The sequence below is a fragment of the Pangasianodon hypophthalmus genome, chromosome 1 (assembly GCF_027358585.1).
Source record: "Pangasianodon hypophthalmus isolate fPanHyp1 chromosome 1, fPanHyp1.pri, whole genome shotgun sequence".
Classification (NCBI taxonomy): domain Eukaryota; kingdom Metazoa; phylum Chordata; class Actinopteri; order Siluriformes; family Pangasiidae; genus Pangasianodon; species Pangasianodon hypophthalmus.
In genome coordinates, this window is record NC_069710.1 from 3,253,153 (window position 1) to 3,267,503 (window position 14,351).

A 14,351-nucleotide genomic window follows, 5' to 3' on the forward strand; every position below is an offset into this window, starting at 1 on the left:
AGTTGTGTATTAAGGCTTTTTGTTTATCCCTTTCTTCTTTTACACTACTTTCTCTCAGTATCAGTCAAAGCCTTGAGTTTCTTAGCTTTCACTGAATAACAAATTTCTTTCCTCATTTTCTAACCCTAACCTTTTTATTTCTTTGCTTCTCTTAACTGCTTGCCAGTGCTTTGTCATGATGATTGCTTATCTTGTTTGGGCACTAAAGAGGTAAAGATTTCACTTTGCTCATGTCTTTTGGATTTTTCACTTTTTCTTCTCTAAAACTTGATTATGCATCATTAAAATTTTTAATGAATTTATCTAATTCTCACTTTTTTACATTTTGCTACCAGTAACATTAACTGTAGTAATACAGTGGAATCTGAACTGTCAGTGACAAAAGCCTGCTATTACTCCTAATTCACACGTGTAATGAATAGCAGTATAATATCTTGCATAGTATTATCCAAAATGGACAGTGAGAATTAGATATATATTAATTTCATTTTATATCGAATATGCACCTTTTTGGTTTTGCTGGCTGTACTGCTTTATTAATGAATTCCTGCAGTAATTACATATAGCTGAGCCATACACAATGCTCTGAATACTATCTTTTCTGTTGTATATACAGTATATAGCATTTCCTATCTTTTCTTTTCTTTTCAGCAGTAATCCCTCCCATATGTCCCATTTTCTTTTTCTCTACTATTTATACATTTACTATATACATTTCTTAATATGAAACATTTTTATACCATGGCACAGTTGAATTCTCAAGCTGTTCATTCATTTTCTACAACAGTGCCGCAAGGCAAATGACAGATATATATTGATGTACACATTAATGTACTTCAGGCATTTTTATAGTAACTAATTCACAGGAACTTGTATGGTGGGCATTCACGTAATTTAAGCCTATCAATAAACACACTTTATTTTGTTATTTAACAGAGAAAAAGATATAATAGTTGAGTTGAGGTGAAGATTTCGATAAGGAGATGTTTAGTTAACATTTAGGGTAGGAGACTTCACTGTCAGTGTTTTGTAACAGTCAGTAACATGATAAGCTGTTGTCTTAACTTCAAGGAAGAGGGAAAAAAGAGAGAGAAGCTGCTGTTTACATTTGCTATTACGTAAGTGGTATTACAGACTAACTAACTATATTTCATGGATATTCCACAGTATTAGATTACACAACGTTAGTAACTTTGAATGGATAAAAAAAATTATGATGTTTTATTCTTTAGTAAATGAAAACATATAAACATTGCCATGGTATAAGAGGAATAAAACACACTGGGATTTGCTGTTATAGGAAAATTGATCAATTCCAGGGTTGTAATATCTCTTCCATTGTTGATTATTTTCTTATAACAGTAATCTCTGTCATACTATAAGAGCACATCCCTATAGATTATTAGAAGAATATGTTTTGTCTCCATACAGAAATGAATTATGACAATATGCCAATGAATTTACAGTTCTAGCCTCATCACTATATTTACATTCAAAGCTTCACTGGCCATTTCGGCAGCCGTTTAACAGCTTAAATGGAACCAGTGCACCAGTCGCATGATTTTGCAGTTAAATTGTCAGTTGCTGTGAAAATGTCTGCTGTCTCCATACATTAATTATAACACATTGTCATGCCTTAATTGATTGCAAGTTTTGTTTTGAGAAAATCTACCTTAACATTTGTCATGTGTGCATCTTTCTTTGAACTAAAAAAATAACCTTAACCTTAACCATAACATCCTGTCATGCTTGCTCATAATCATAATTTTCTTTACCATTTGCTTCCACTAATACAGAAAGCTGCTGAGAAACTTAAAGAGGAGGAGAGGAGAAAAATGGCTGAAATGCAAGCTGAGTTAGAAAAACAGAAGCAGCTAGCTGAAGCTCATAAAAAAGCAATTGCCAAATCAGAGAAAGAGGCACAGGAACTCAAACGCATGATGGAAGAAGAAGTTAGAAAGAGAGAGATCGTTTCTGTGGATGCTGAGAACCAAAAGCATAATATTCAGCAAGAGTTGCATGAGCTCAAAATAATGTCAGAACAGCAGATCAAATTAAAAAGTCAGCTGGTGGATGAGGCTCATCAGAGTCGAGACAAAATAGAAGGGGAGATGCATATTATCAAAGTCCAGCTGGAAACTATATTAAAGCAGAAATCCACTGCAGAGGCAGAACTGAAACAGCTAAGGGACAATGCTGCTGAGGCAGAAAGACTCCGTAAAGCAGCTCAAGAGGAGGCAGAGAAGCTCCGCAAACAGGTCACTGAAGAAACTCAGAAAAAACGCAAGGCAGAGGAGGAGCTAAAGTTGAAGTCCGAAGCAGAAAGAGAGGCTGCTAAGCAGAAGCAAAAAGCCTTGGAGGACCTCAACCAGCTCAGGATGCAAGCAGAGGAGGCAGAGAGACGGATGAAACAGGCTGAGGTGGAAAAGGAAAGACAGATCCATGTTGCTCATGTAGCAGCACAGAAAAGCGCAGCTATTGAGCAAGAGCAAAAGCGCATGTCTTATATGGAAAAGACATCAAAACTTGAAGAGTCACTTAAAGAAAAGCATGGGACTGTCATTCAGCTGCAAGAGGAAGCTGAACGCCTCAAAAAGCAATCCGAGGAAGCAGACAAGGCAAGGGAGGGAGCTGAAAAAGAGCTAGAAAAATGGAGACAAAAAGCCAATGAGGCCCTTCGTCTAAGGCTCCAGGCTGAGGAAGAAGCCCACAAAAAGTCTCTTGCCCAGGAAGAAGCAGAGAAGCAGAAAGAAGAGGCTGAGCGTGAGGCAAAGAAAAGGGCCAAAGCTGAAGAGTCTGCCCTGAAACAGAAAGATATGGCAGAGCAAGAACTGGAGAGGCAGAGGAAACTGGCTGAATGTACAGCTCAACAGAAGCTCTCTGCTGAACAGGAACTCATCCGTCTAAGGGCTGACTTTGAGCATGCAGAGCAGCAGAGATCCCTGCTTGAGGATGAGCTGTACCGCTTAAAGAATGAGGTAATTGCTGCTGTGCAACAGCGGAAGCAGCTTGAAGATGAACTGGCCAAGGTAAGAAGTGAAATGGACATACTTATACAGCTAAAATCCAAAGCTGAGAAGGAAAGTATGTCTAACATTGTAGAGAGAAAAGAGCTTCTTGAAGCTGAAGCTGCTAAAATGAGGGAACTTGCAGAAGAAGCAGCTAAACTTCGTGCAATCGCTGAAGAGGCAAAAAGGCAGAGGCAGGTAGCCGAGGAGGAAGCTGCCAGACAAAGAGCAGAAGCTGAAAGAATACTGAAAGAAAAACTTGCAGCAATCAATGAGGCTACTTGCCTTAAAACAGAAGCAGAGATCGCGCTCAAAGAGAAAGAGGCAGAAAATGAGCGTCTCCGAAGGCAAGCTGAGGATGAGGCATACCAAAGGAAGGCTCTTGAAGATCAAGCAAGCCAGCACAAGCAAGACATTGAGGAGAAGATAAATCAGCTCAAGAAATCTTCTGATGTGGAATTAGAGAGACAGAAAGCAATTGTAGATGAAACCCTCAAACAGAGAAGAGTTGTTGAAGAGGAGATCCGTATCTTAAAACTTAATTTTGAGAAGGCATCATCTGGTAAGCTTGATTTGGAGCTTGAATTAAATAAACTGAAGAATATTGCAGACGAAACCCTGCAGAGTAAGTTGCGGGCTGAAGAAGAAGCAGAAAAATTCCGTAAACTTGCCTTGGAGGAAGAGAACAGAAGGCGGGAAGCTGAAGAAAAAGTTAAAAAGATTGCCGCAGCAGAGGAAGAAGCAGCTCGACAGCGCCAGACTGCCCAAGAAGAGGTGGAGCGTCTCAAAAAGAAGGCAGAAGAGGCCAAAAAGCAGAAGGAGGATGCTGATAAAGAGGCTGAGAAACAGATTTTTGCAGCAAAAGAAGCAGCGCAGAGATGTAATCTTGCTGAACACCAAGTCCAGAGTGTCCTTGTGCAACAGAAGGAAGACAAAATTGTACAGCTAAAGCTGAAGGAAGAGTATGAGAAAGCTAAAAAGCTTGTTGAAGATGCAAATAAGGCCAAAGAGAAGGCAGAAAAAGAGGCAGCCCTTCTTCATCAAAAAGCAGAAGAGGCAGAGCTTCAGCGGCAAGCTGCTGAAGCTGAAGCTGCCAGCCAGGGCAAAGCACAGGAGGACGCTGAGAGACTGAGAAAAGAGGCTGAGTTAGAAGCAGCCAAACGTGCTCAGGCAGAAGCTGCTGCACTGAAACAGAAACAACAAGCCGATGCAGAAATGGCGAAGCACAAATTGCTGGCCGAGCAAACCCTTAAGCAGAAATCTCAGGTCGAGCAAGAGCTTACTAAGGTGAAACTGCAACTGGATGAAACTGACAAACAGAAATCCCTCCTCGATGAGGAGCTTCATCGTCTTAAGGATGAGGTCAGTGATGCTGTTAAACAAAAGGCCCAGGTAGAGGATGAACTATTCAAGGTTAAGATTCAAATGGAGGAGCTCATCAAACTCAAGCTCAGAATAGAAGAGGAGAATCAGCGTCTTATCAGAAAGGACAAAGATAACACACAGAAGTTTCTGGCTGAGGAAGCTGAGAACATGAAAAAGTTAGCTGAAGAAGCTGCTAGACTCAGTATAGAGGCTCAAGAGGCTGCACGCATGAGACAGATAGCAGAGTCTGACCTTGTTCAGCAAAGGGCACTTGCCGAAAAAATGCTTAAAGAAAAAATGCAAGCTATTCAGGAAGCATCCAAGCTGCGAGCTGAAGCAGAAATGCTTCAGAGACAAAAGGACATGGCACAAGAGCAGGCTCAGAAGCTGCTTGAAGACAAACAGCTGATGCAGCAGCGACTTGAGGAAGAGACCAAAAAACTGGAAGTACAGCACATAACCAGTATCAAAGAAGCTGAGGAGCTACGCAGATCAATTGCTGAACTTGAAAGAGAAAAGGATAAATTGAAAAAAGAGGCTGAAGATTTGCAGAAAAAGTCTAAAGAGGTATTGTATTAATCATGGTGTAAATATGCGGCTTATGTCATTAACCCTCTCCCTGAAAACTAACATTGCTTAAATGAGAGTATAAAGATTTTATTTGTCACTGTCATATTCTCTGAAATATTTTCTTAATTAACTATGTTTCCAAGATATATTCTTTCCCTTTATACTAACTGTTTAATAAGTACTTAATCAGGTATTTTTATACAATACACTTGCTTTGTGTAGAAAAGTTTATTGTGATCTAATAATTCTTTCTCTTCCTCTCTAGATGGCAAATGCTCAACAGGAACAAATTAAACAGGAGAAAACAATCCTTCAGGAGACATTCATCTTAGAAAAGGAACAGTTGCTGAAGAAAGAAAAACTAATTGAAGAAGAGAAAAAGAAACTAGAAAGCCAGTTTGAAGAAGAAGTTAAAAAATCAAGAGCTCTAAAAGAGGAACAAGACCGCCAGCGAAAACAATTGGAAGAGGAGAAGAATAAACTTCAGGCCACCATGGATGCTGCTCTTAAGAAACAAAAGGAAGCTGAAGACGAAATCCTCAATAAACAAAAAGAGATGCAAGAGCTTGAGAAGAAAAAGCTTGAGCAGGAAAAACAGCTTGCTGAAGAAAACAAAAAATTACGTGAAAAGCTTATGCAGCTTGAAGTCATTCAGAAACAACAAAGGGAAACGGAGAACCAAGCTAGAGACCTTAATGGACAGAGTGTTGAAGTGGACAGTAGAAATGGAGACTCTGCTTTATCTTTTGATGGCATTCGTGAGAAGGTTCCAGCACTCCGCCTGTTAGAAGTAGGCCTCTTGCGCGAAAAGGAGTATGATAATTTAACCAAAGGCAAGATCACAGTGCATGAGCTTAGCCAGACAGAAAAACTTAAGACTATGCTTAAGGGCAGTAACTGTATCGGGGGCTTGCTTGTTCATCCAAACCATAAAATGCCCATTTATCAAGCCATCAAAGAGAAGAAAATTGCTCCTGGCACTGGCTTAGTACTACTAGAAGCACAGGCAGCCTCTGGATACATCATCGATCCTATTAATAACAAGAAGTTTTCTGTCAATGAGGCAGTGAAGGAAGGTCTTATAGGCCCTGAACTTCATAACAAAATGCTATCTGCTGAGAAAGCTGTCACTGGTTACAAGGATCCCTATACAGGGGCAAAGATTTCACTCTTTGAAGCCATGAAGAAAGGTCTTATTTTGGAAGACCATGCCATCAGACTGCTTGAGGCTCAAATTGCAACAGGGGGAATCATTGACCCAGTCAACAGCCACCGTGTACCAATTGAAACAGCCTATAAGCAAGGTCAATTCGATGCAGAGATGAACAAAATTCTCCAGGACCCCTCTGATGACACAAAAGGATTCTTTGATCCAAACACCCAAGAAAATCTCACATACTTGCAGTTGATGAAGAGGTGCATCACAGATCCTGAAACAGGATTACTTCTCCTACCTGTTTCAGAAACGGCTGCTCTTAATGCCAAAGCATTCACGGATGAGGAAACTAAGGACATTTTCAATAAGACAACTGTGTCTGTGCCATTTGGAAGATTCAAAGGAAAGACTATTACAATTTGGGAGATAATTAATTCTGAATACTTTACAGAAGACCAGAGAAAGGATTTAATTCGCCAGTACAAAACAGGCAAGATTACAGTAGAAAAGATCATCAAGATTATAATCACTGTTGCTGAAGAAAAAGAGAAAGCAAATGAGCTTGAATTTGATGGCCTTAGAGCACCTGTTCCTGCAGCAGAGCTATTGGAATCAAAAGTTATTGACAAAGATCTGTATAACAAGTTACATAAAGGAAATAAGACTGTCAAAGAGGTGTCTGAGATGGAGTCTGTACACAGGGCTCTGAAGGGAAGCAACTGCATTGCAGGCGTAGTCATCGACTCAACTAAAGAGACAATGTCATTCTACCAGGCTTTGAAAAATGATGTGATGAGGCCAGGCCCTGCTCTGACTCTCTTAGAAGCTCAAGCAGCAACTGGATATATCATAGACCCTGTGAAAAAGCAGAACCTTACAGTAGATGAAGCTGTAAAAGCAGGTGTTGTTGGCCCTGAGCTACATGAAAAACTGCTGTCTGCAGAAAGAGCTGTCACTGGCTACAGGGATCCTTACACCGGAAAAACAGTGTCTCTCTTTGAGGCAATGAAAAAAGAACTGATTAACAAAGACCAGGGAATCAGATTTCTTGATGCACAACTGGCAACAGGAGGCATCATAGATCCAGTTAAAAGCCACCGCATTCCACATGACATTGCCTACAAGCGGGGTTACTTTGACAGTGAAACATATAAGGTCTTGACTAACCCAACAGAAGACATCAAGGGTTTCTATGATCCGAACACACAGGAGTATGTCACATATCAGCAGCTTCAGAAGAGATGTATTACTGACAAAAAGACTGGGCTTCAGCTTCTGCCCTTGTCAGAACAAGCAATCAATGCCAAAGAGGAGCAGAAGTACACTGAAGCACAGACCAAAGAAGCAATGACACAGGCATCAGTAGAGTTACAGAGTGGACCATTTAAAGGCAGAAAAGTTACCATCTGGGAGATAATCAATTCTGAATATCTTACTGAGGAACAACGACTTGATTTACTCAGGCAGTACAGATCTGGAAAAGTGAAAATTGAGAAGATAATAAAGATTGTAGTCACAATTGTGGAAGACAGAGAAGCCAAGAAACAAGAAGAGTCCAGTTTCAAAGGGCTTAGGGCTCCTGTCCCAGCTAAATCCCTTTTGGACTCCAAAATTATTGATAAGTCTACCTATGATTTGCTTCAACAAGGCAAGAAGACTCCAGATGAAGTCAGCAAAATCAACTCTGTTAATAAGTACCTACAAGGCTCTGACAGCATTGCTGGTATATACCTTGAACCTACAAAAGAAAAGCTTGGCATTTATCAAGCAATGAAAAAGAAGCTTTTGAGACAGGACACAGGAATTGCTCTGCTTGAGGCCCAGGCTGCTACAGGTTTCTTGGTGGATCCTGTAAAGAATCAGTTTCTCACAGTTGATGATGCTGTTAAAGCAGGTCTTGTGGGACCTGAACTTCATGAAAAACTTCTCACTGCTGAAAAAGCCGTTACTGGCTACAAAGACCCATTCACAGGCAAAATTGTCTCCTTGTTTCAAGCCATGCAAAAAGAGCTTATACCCAAAGACCATGCCATGCCTCTCTTAGAGGCACAGATTACCACTGGAGGAATTATTGATCCAGTTAACAGTCATCGGATTCCCACTGATGTGGCATGCCAGCGGGGATATTTCAGCAAGGAAATGGCCAACATTATGGCTGAAGCCTCAGACATAATCAAAACCTTCTCTGACCCTGATACTGATGAGAATGTGTCATATAAACAGTTAAAAGACAAGTGTATGACAGATCCTGAGACAGGCTTAAACCTCTTACGACTGTCCAAACCACAGGCACCAACAGTGGTCGAAAAGACTTACCTTTATACTGAAGAACAAACCCAGAGCGATCTATCTAGTACTCAGGTTGACCTCCCAATTGAAGGCCTTGCTCAAGGCTCAATGTCCCTCTGGGATGTCATGAACTCAAATCTGCTACCTGAAGAAGAAAGGACAAAACTCATGGATGAATATCGTTCTGGCAAAATAACTAAAGAGAGAATGATTATTATAATCATTGAGATAATGGAGCAGAGAGAAATCATCAGAGGGGAGAACATCAAGTCATGTAACATGGGCAGACGCCGGGTCACAATTGAAGAACTCTATAGTGCCCGTATAATTGACCTAGAAACATTCAACCTCCTAAAGCAAGGGAAGAAGACCATTCGTGAGATCATGGAGTTACAGAGTGTTAAACAATACTTGTTTGGTACTGGCAGCATTGCTGGTGTGGCTCCTGATTCCAAATCTAAAACCAGTGTTTATCAGGCAATGAAGAGAGGGCTTATGAATCCAGAAGATGCAATTATCCTCTTGGAAGCCCAGGCAGCCACTGGGTTTATCATTGATCCTGTCAAGAATGAGATGCTCACAGTTGATGAAGCCGTGCGCAAAGGTGTGGTAGGGCCAGAAATTCATGACAAACTTCTGTCAGCAGAAAGAGCAGTCACTGGGTATAAGGATCCATACAGTGGCAAAATAATTTCCCTCTTCCAGGCAATGAAAAAGGACCTTGTGCCAGAAGACTACGCTTTAAGGCTACTTGAGGCTCAGACAGCAACTGGTGGTATAATAGATCCAGAATTCAACTTCCATCTTCCAGCAGATGTTGCTACACAACGTGGCTATGTCAACAAAGAAACATATGAGAAACTTAATGATGAAGTTAAAGGATATGTTGATCCTGTAACAAATGAAAAACTCTCATATGCACAACTGCTCAAGAGATGCAGGCTTGATAAAGATGGACTGTATGTGCTGCCTTTAGCAGAAAAAAGACCAATGTTTAAGGGTCTCAGAAAAGAAATCACAATGGAAGAATTGATACGCTCACAAATAATTGATGCAGAAACTGTCTCTGCACTTAATGAGGGTCTGTTAACAGTTGATGAGGTGAGCAGCAGGCTTAAGAAATACCTTGAGGGCACAAGCAGTATTGCTGGTGTGTTTGTGGAAGCATCTAAAGACCGTCTTTCTATATACCAAGCCATGAAGAAAAATATGATCAGGCCAGGGACTGCCTTTGAATTGCTGGAAGCCCAAGCAGCTACAGGATACATCATTGACCCAATTAAGAATCTCAAATTAACAGTAAGTGAAGCTGTGAAGATGGGAATTGTGGGCCCAGAGTTTAAAGACAAGCTCATGTCTGCTGAACGGGCTGTAACTGGATACCGAGATCCTTATACAGGTAAAACCATCTCACTCTTCCAGGCTATGAAAAAAGGTCTGATTCTCAAAGACCACGGAATTCGTCTTCTTGAAGCTCAGATTGCAACTGGAGGAATCATTGACCCTGAGGAGAGTCACCGCTTGCCTGTAGAAGTGGCTTACAACCGTGGATTCTTTGATGAAGAAATGAATGAGATCCTCACTGATCCATCTGATGATACCAAGGGCTTTTTTGACCCAAACACAGAGGAGAATCTAACCTATCTGCAGCTAAAGGATAGATGCATTGTAGACCCAGAGACCGATCTCTTGCTTTTACTCTTAAAGGAGAAGAAACGAGAGAGAACGACATCCTCCAAATCCTCTGTTCGTAAACGCAGAGTTGTTATTGTCGATCCTGAGTCAGGCAAAGAAATGTCTGTGTATGAAGCCTATCGCAAAGGGCTCATTGATCACCAAACATACCTTGAACTTGCAGAGCAGGAATGTGAATGGGAAGAAATCACAATGACATCATCGGATGGTGAAGAGAAGTCCATAATCATTGACAGAAGGTCAGGTCGCCAGTATGACATTGCTGATGCTCTGGCAAGAGGTCTTATTGATCAGTCCGCTCTTGACCAATATCGCTCTGGCAACCTTGCCATTACAGAATTTGCTGACATGTTGTCTGGAAACATGGGTGGCTTTCGCTCCCGGTCATCATCCGTTGGATCCTCTTCATCCTATCCAATGAGTCCCATACCATCCATCAAAACACCTGCAACTGTGTGGAATGATCCAACTGAGGAGACTGGACCTGTGGCTGGCATTCTTGATACAGACACTCTTGAGAAGATTTCAGTCACTGAAGCCATGCACAGAAACATAGTGGACAGCATCACTGGGCAAAGGCTGCTGGAGGCACAAGCTTGCACCGGTGGCATAATAGACCCATCAACTGGGCAAAAGTATTCTGTTGTTGATGCAACCAATAAGGGTCTTCTAGATAAGATAATGGTTGACAGAATTAACCTAGCACAGAAAGCCTTCAATGGATTTGAGGATCCTAGAACCAAAGTGAAAATGTCTGCTGCTCAAGCCCTTAAGAAAGGCTGGCTGTATTATGAAGCTGGTCAGCGTTTTCTGGAGGTGCAATATCTTACTGGTGGGCTTATTGAACCAGAGGCTGAAGGAAGAGTCTCTCTGGAAGAGGCAATCAAGAAAGCTATTATAGATGTCCGCACAGCCCAAAAGCTAAGGGATGTGAGTGCTTATTCCAAATACCTCACATGCCCCAAAACTAAACTGAAGATCTCCTACAAGGATGCAATGGACAGAAGCATGGTTGAGGAAGGAACTGGGCTAAGGTTGCTAGAAGCCTGTTCACAGTCTAGTAAAGGCCTTTACAGTCCATTCAATATCAGTGGTGCTGGGTCTGCTGCCGGCTCAAGATCTGGATCCAGGACGGGATCTAGATCAGGCTCAAGAAGAGGAAGCTTTGATGCCACTGGTTCCGGCTTCAGCATGAACTTCTCCTCATCTTCCTACACATCCAGCAGTTATACTCGCAGATTCTAATACTGCCCCTGCTATGCACTTAGCCCAAAATCTCACAGCACTGTCAGTGATACAACCTTGTAGCTCTAAAGAGGATAGTTTTTAAATTAATTCCCCCACTACACACTACAACTGCAGAAAACAAAGATTTATTTATTAATTTTAATTTGCATGTTTTTGTCATAGAAAAGTGCATTCCAGAAACTACTGTTATGTTCTTATTGGGGACTGGTGACAGTGTCCCATTATATGTAGTTTGGGTGCTTAAATACTATGCATTGTATAGTCAACCATGACAATTTTTCATCCTCAAAGTTTTCTTCTAACTTCAGATCATTTGTAATACCCGAGTAATGGTGAGCGTTTTGTCCATTACTCAAATACCACTGCTGATTTTATAGGACATGTTATTATGGTTAACTACATTAACTAGCTAGTGATTTTTTTTACAGAGAGTACTTTAATTAACTACTACTTCTAGCCTGCATTTATACTTTAATTTAAGATGTCTTTATTTTTTACTTGGATTTGTTTTCAAGTTAACAAACCAGGAAATATGCCGACATGGACAAGAAAATTATATTAACAAGATTAAAAGTATACATATGTTTTTTTTTTTATGCATGTATATGGCTAGTTAAAAGAACATGCCATCATGGAAGAAGTAGCGTCATGCAAATAATATTGCTGAATGTATAGAGAGAAATATTACATGAAATTTTGATGTTAACACTGGAGGAGGAAAGCACACTTAAAGTAACATGAACTATGCCACTATTCACACTTCTTCCCTAATGTGGAGGTATATGCCTTATTTATTAACATCTAAATGTCCTTTATAAAACAATAATTAAGAGCACCAGTATCCCCTGCCATCGTGAAACACCTACACAGTTCACAGTCATTTCATTCAAGTGTTCCTGGTGTATTGTGCCAAGAAGATTTAAGATGTCTGACCCTACCTCTACTCATAGCATCTGGACAAACCTGAATGTGATGCTGAGCATTTGATACTTGTAAGTTAAATCAACAATATATTTTAAAACCAGATCTCTTCCTGTTATCCAATTACTTGATAAGGCCATGGGTCTAAAGATTTAGTATTTTAACATAACATATTTTATATTTATGTATAATATTGCTGCAATTTAATGTAATTTCCTTTCCACAGACTCATCTTGATTATTAGATCATGAATCAAGTGTGCAACAGTCACTGATGATTTAACCTGGTTTCCCTGTCTCTTTTTATTTTTTCCAGTGTTTATCTATAACCAAAGCTGTAGTAATGGAAGAGAGTGTTAGTGTGCTCTTGAGCAGTACAATTGATGCTTGCCATCAGCCCTCAGCTCCAAACATTCAGGTAAGCTGCTGTTTTAATTATAAAATTTAATTACATATCCAGGTTGTTTATATTTGTGCACAAATGATGGTCTAGTACACATTCTGTTTCATACATTTGTTTTTTTGTTGACATTTTTTGGTTTTTGTTGTTTCATAGTATCCATTTTTTGTTTTTGTTTTTTAGATCTGCAGTGAGCCTTTCATTCCTTTCTTCTGTTGCTTCTACAGTATCATTTGCTCAGAGAAGGTAGAGGCTAGGGTTACCCTGAAGTTTTCCTTGAATATCATACCAGCAATTGACTGTCATCGGCTGAACATTTTACGGCATTACCATCCACACTGTTCACACACAAACTTAATTTTGGCAAAAATACTCCTTGTGAGCCACTGTTTTCTATTAAAGACTAAATATAATTTTCCTGAAAAACATTTGGACAGTAATGTTCTACTTCCTATAATATTTTCTAATTTCTCATTTCACAGTACTATTAGGCAGTGTAAAGCATTTAATATGCATTCCCCTGGTTCCCCTTGTCCAGTGTATGCTACTGTATTCTACACAAGCTTGAGTTCAGCAATACAAATTAGTGTATTAGGATATATTGTGGGAGTAAGTTTTTTTGTTTCTCCATTTTTAACAAAGCCTTTATAACAGTCGATTTTTAACAGTGTTTCTTCTAATCCACTGTTTATTTTCTTGCAACTACTTGACTTGTGTATATCTTCATATTTGGTTTCCATTTTGTTTATTTTGATATCATGTTCTGTAATATATTTGCTTTGCATGGTTTACTAACTTAATATGACATTTTAGAAAATTGAGATGAAGAGCAGACATATATGAATTCCATGTTAAGTGTCATTATGAGGTTAAAACCTTATTACTACAAATGTATGAAATCCAAACTGACCTGTGCATGACGTATATAATGCTGGGAGGAAATTAAGAATAACCTCATATTCTATGTAAATAAAAGGATTATGGAAATATCATCTATGTCTTCTATACCTCTCTGTCTTATAAAGGTCTTTCTCAGACAAAAATTTTTAAATACAAATAGAATAGAGTTGTAATGGTCTACATTGCAGTTGTTCATCTTTAGGAAAAAAGTTAATATCCACAACTTTTTTTTTTTTTTTAAGAATATTACTTTTTCTTTTTAGATTGGGCCACTCAATTTCTTCTACATCTACCTTTGTAATAGGTTTAATTTTATTCCATTTTAATTATCTACATTATAATTATCTACATAAATACACAGTTGGTTTTAAAAATTCTTTAACATGATCATTATTCAAATAATTGAAATGTAATTAATTGATTTAATTGAAAAAAAATTGATTTAATTGAAAATTCACCAACAGTACTTTGACAGGTAACAACGGGGGTTTAATGAATAGGTAACAATAATGGCAAAATAACAGTAAATAAGGTCATCTACAGTGTCATCATTCATAACACTGAATAGGAAGAATTACTGGCACTTCATAAAAATAAGCAAAAAATGGTTTCTTTATCAAACAATAGTTGCAAATATTGTTTGAGTTGAACATTTGCATTATTGCTTAATGTTTATTTTATATATTTTATAGATAGATAGATAGATAGATAGATATTTGTGTGTAATATTATTATTATTATTATTATTATTATTATTATTATCAACTCAAACAGTAGGTGAAACTATTTCTTTTTTTCTT

At 39.1% G+C, this 14,351-nt stretch overlaps 1 protein-coding gene across 2 annotated transcripts in view; it reads left to right on the top strand.

The window, feature by feature from the left end:
• The window catches only part of plecb (plectin b), a 114,545-nt gene extending 100,902 nt beyond the window's left edge, over nt 1-13,643 (top strand). The window contains exons 34-37 of one of the 2 annotated variants that reach the window (XM_053227729.1): nt 1,797-4,940; nt 5,209-12,323; nt 12,568-12,669; nt 12,835-13,643. In XM_053227729.1, coding sequence (XP_053083704.1) covers nt 1,797-4,940; nt 5,209-11,328 — 9,264 coding nt within the window. In that variant the 3' untranslated portion in view covers nt 11,329-12,323; nt 12,568-12,669; nt 12,835-13,643. The remainder of the gene's footprint in view (nt 1-1,796; nt 4,941-5,208; nt 12,324-12,567; nt 12,670-12,834) is intronic. The other variant, XM_053227748.1, reaches the window with a different exon arrangement.
• The last annotated feature ends 708 nt before the right edge of the window (nt 13,644-14,351 follow it).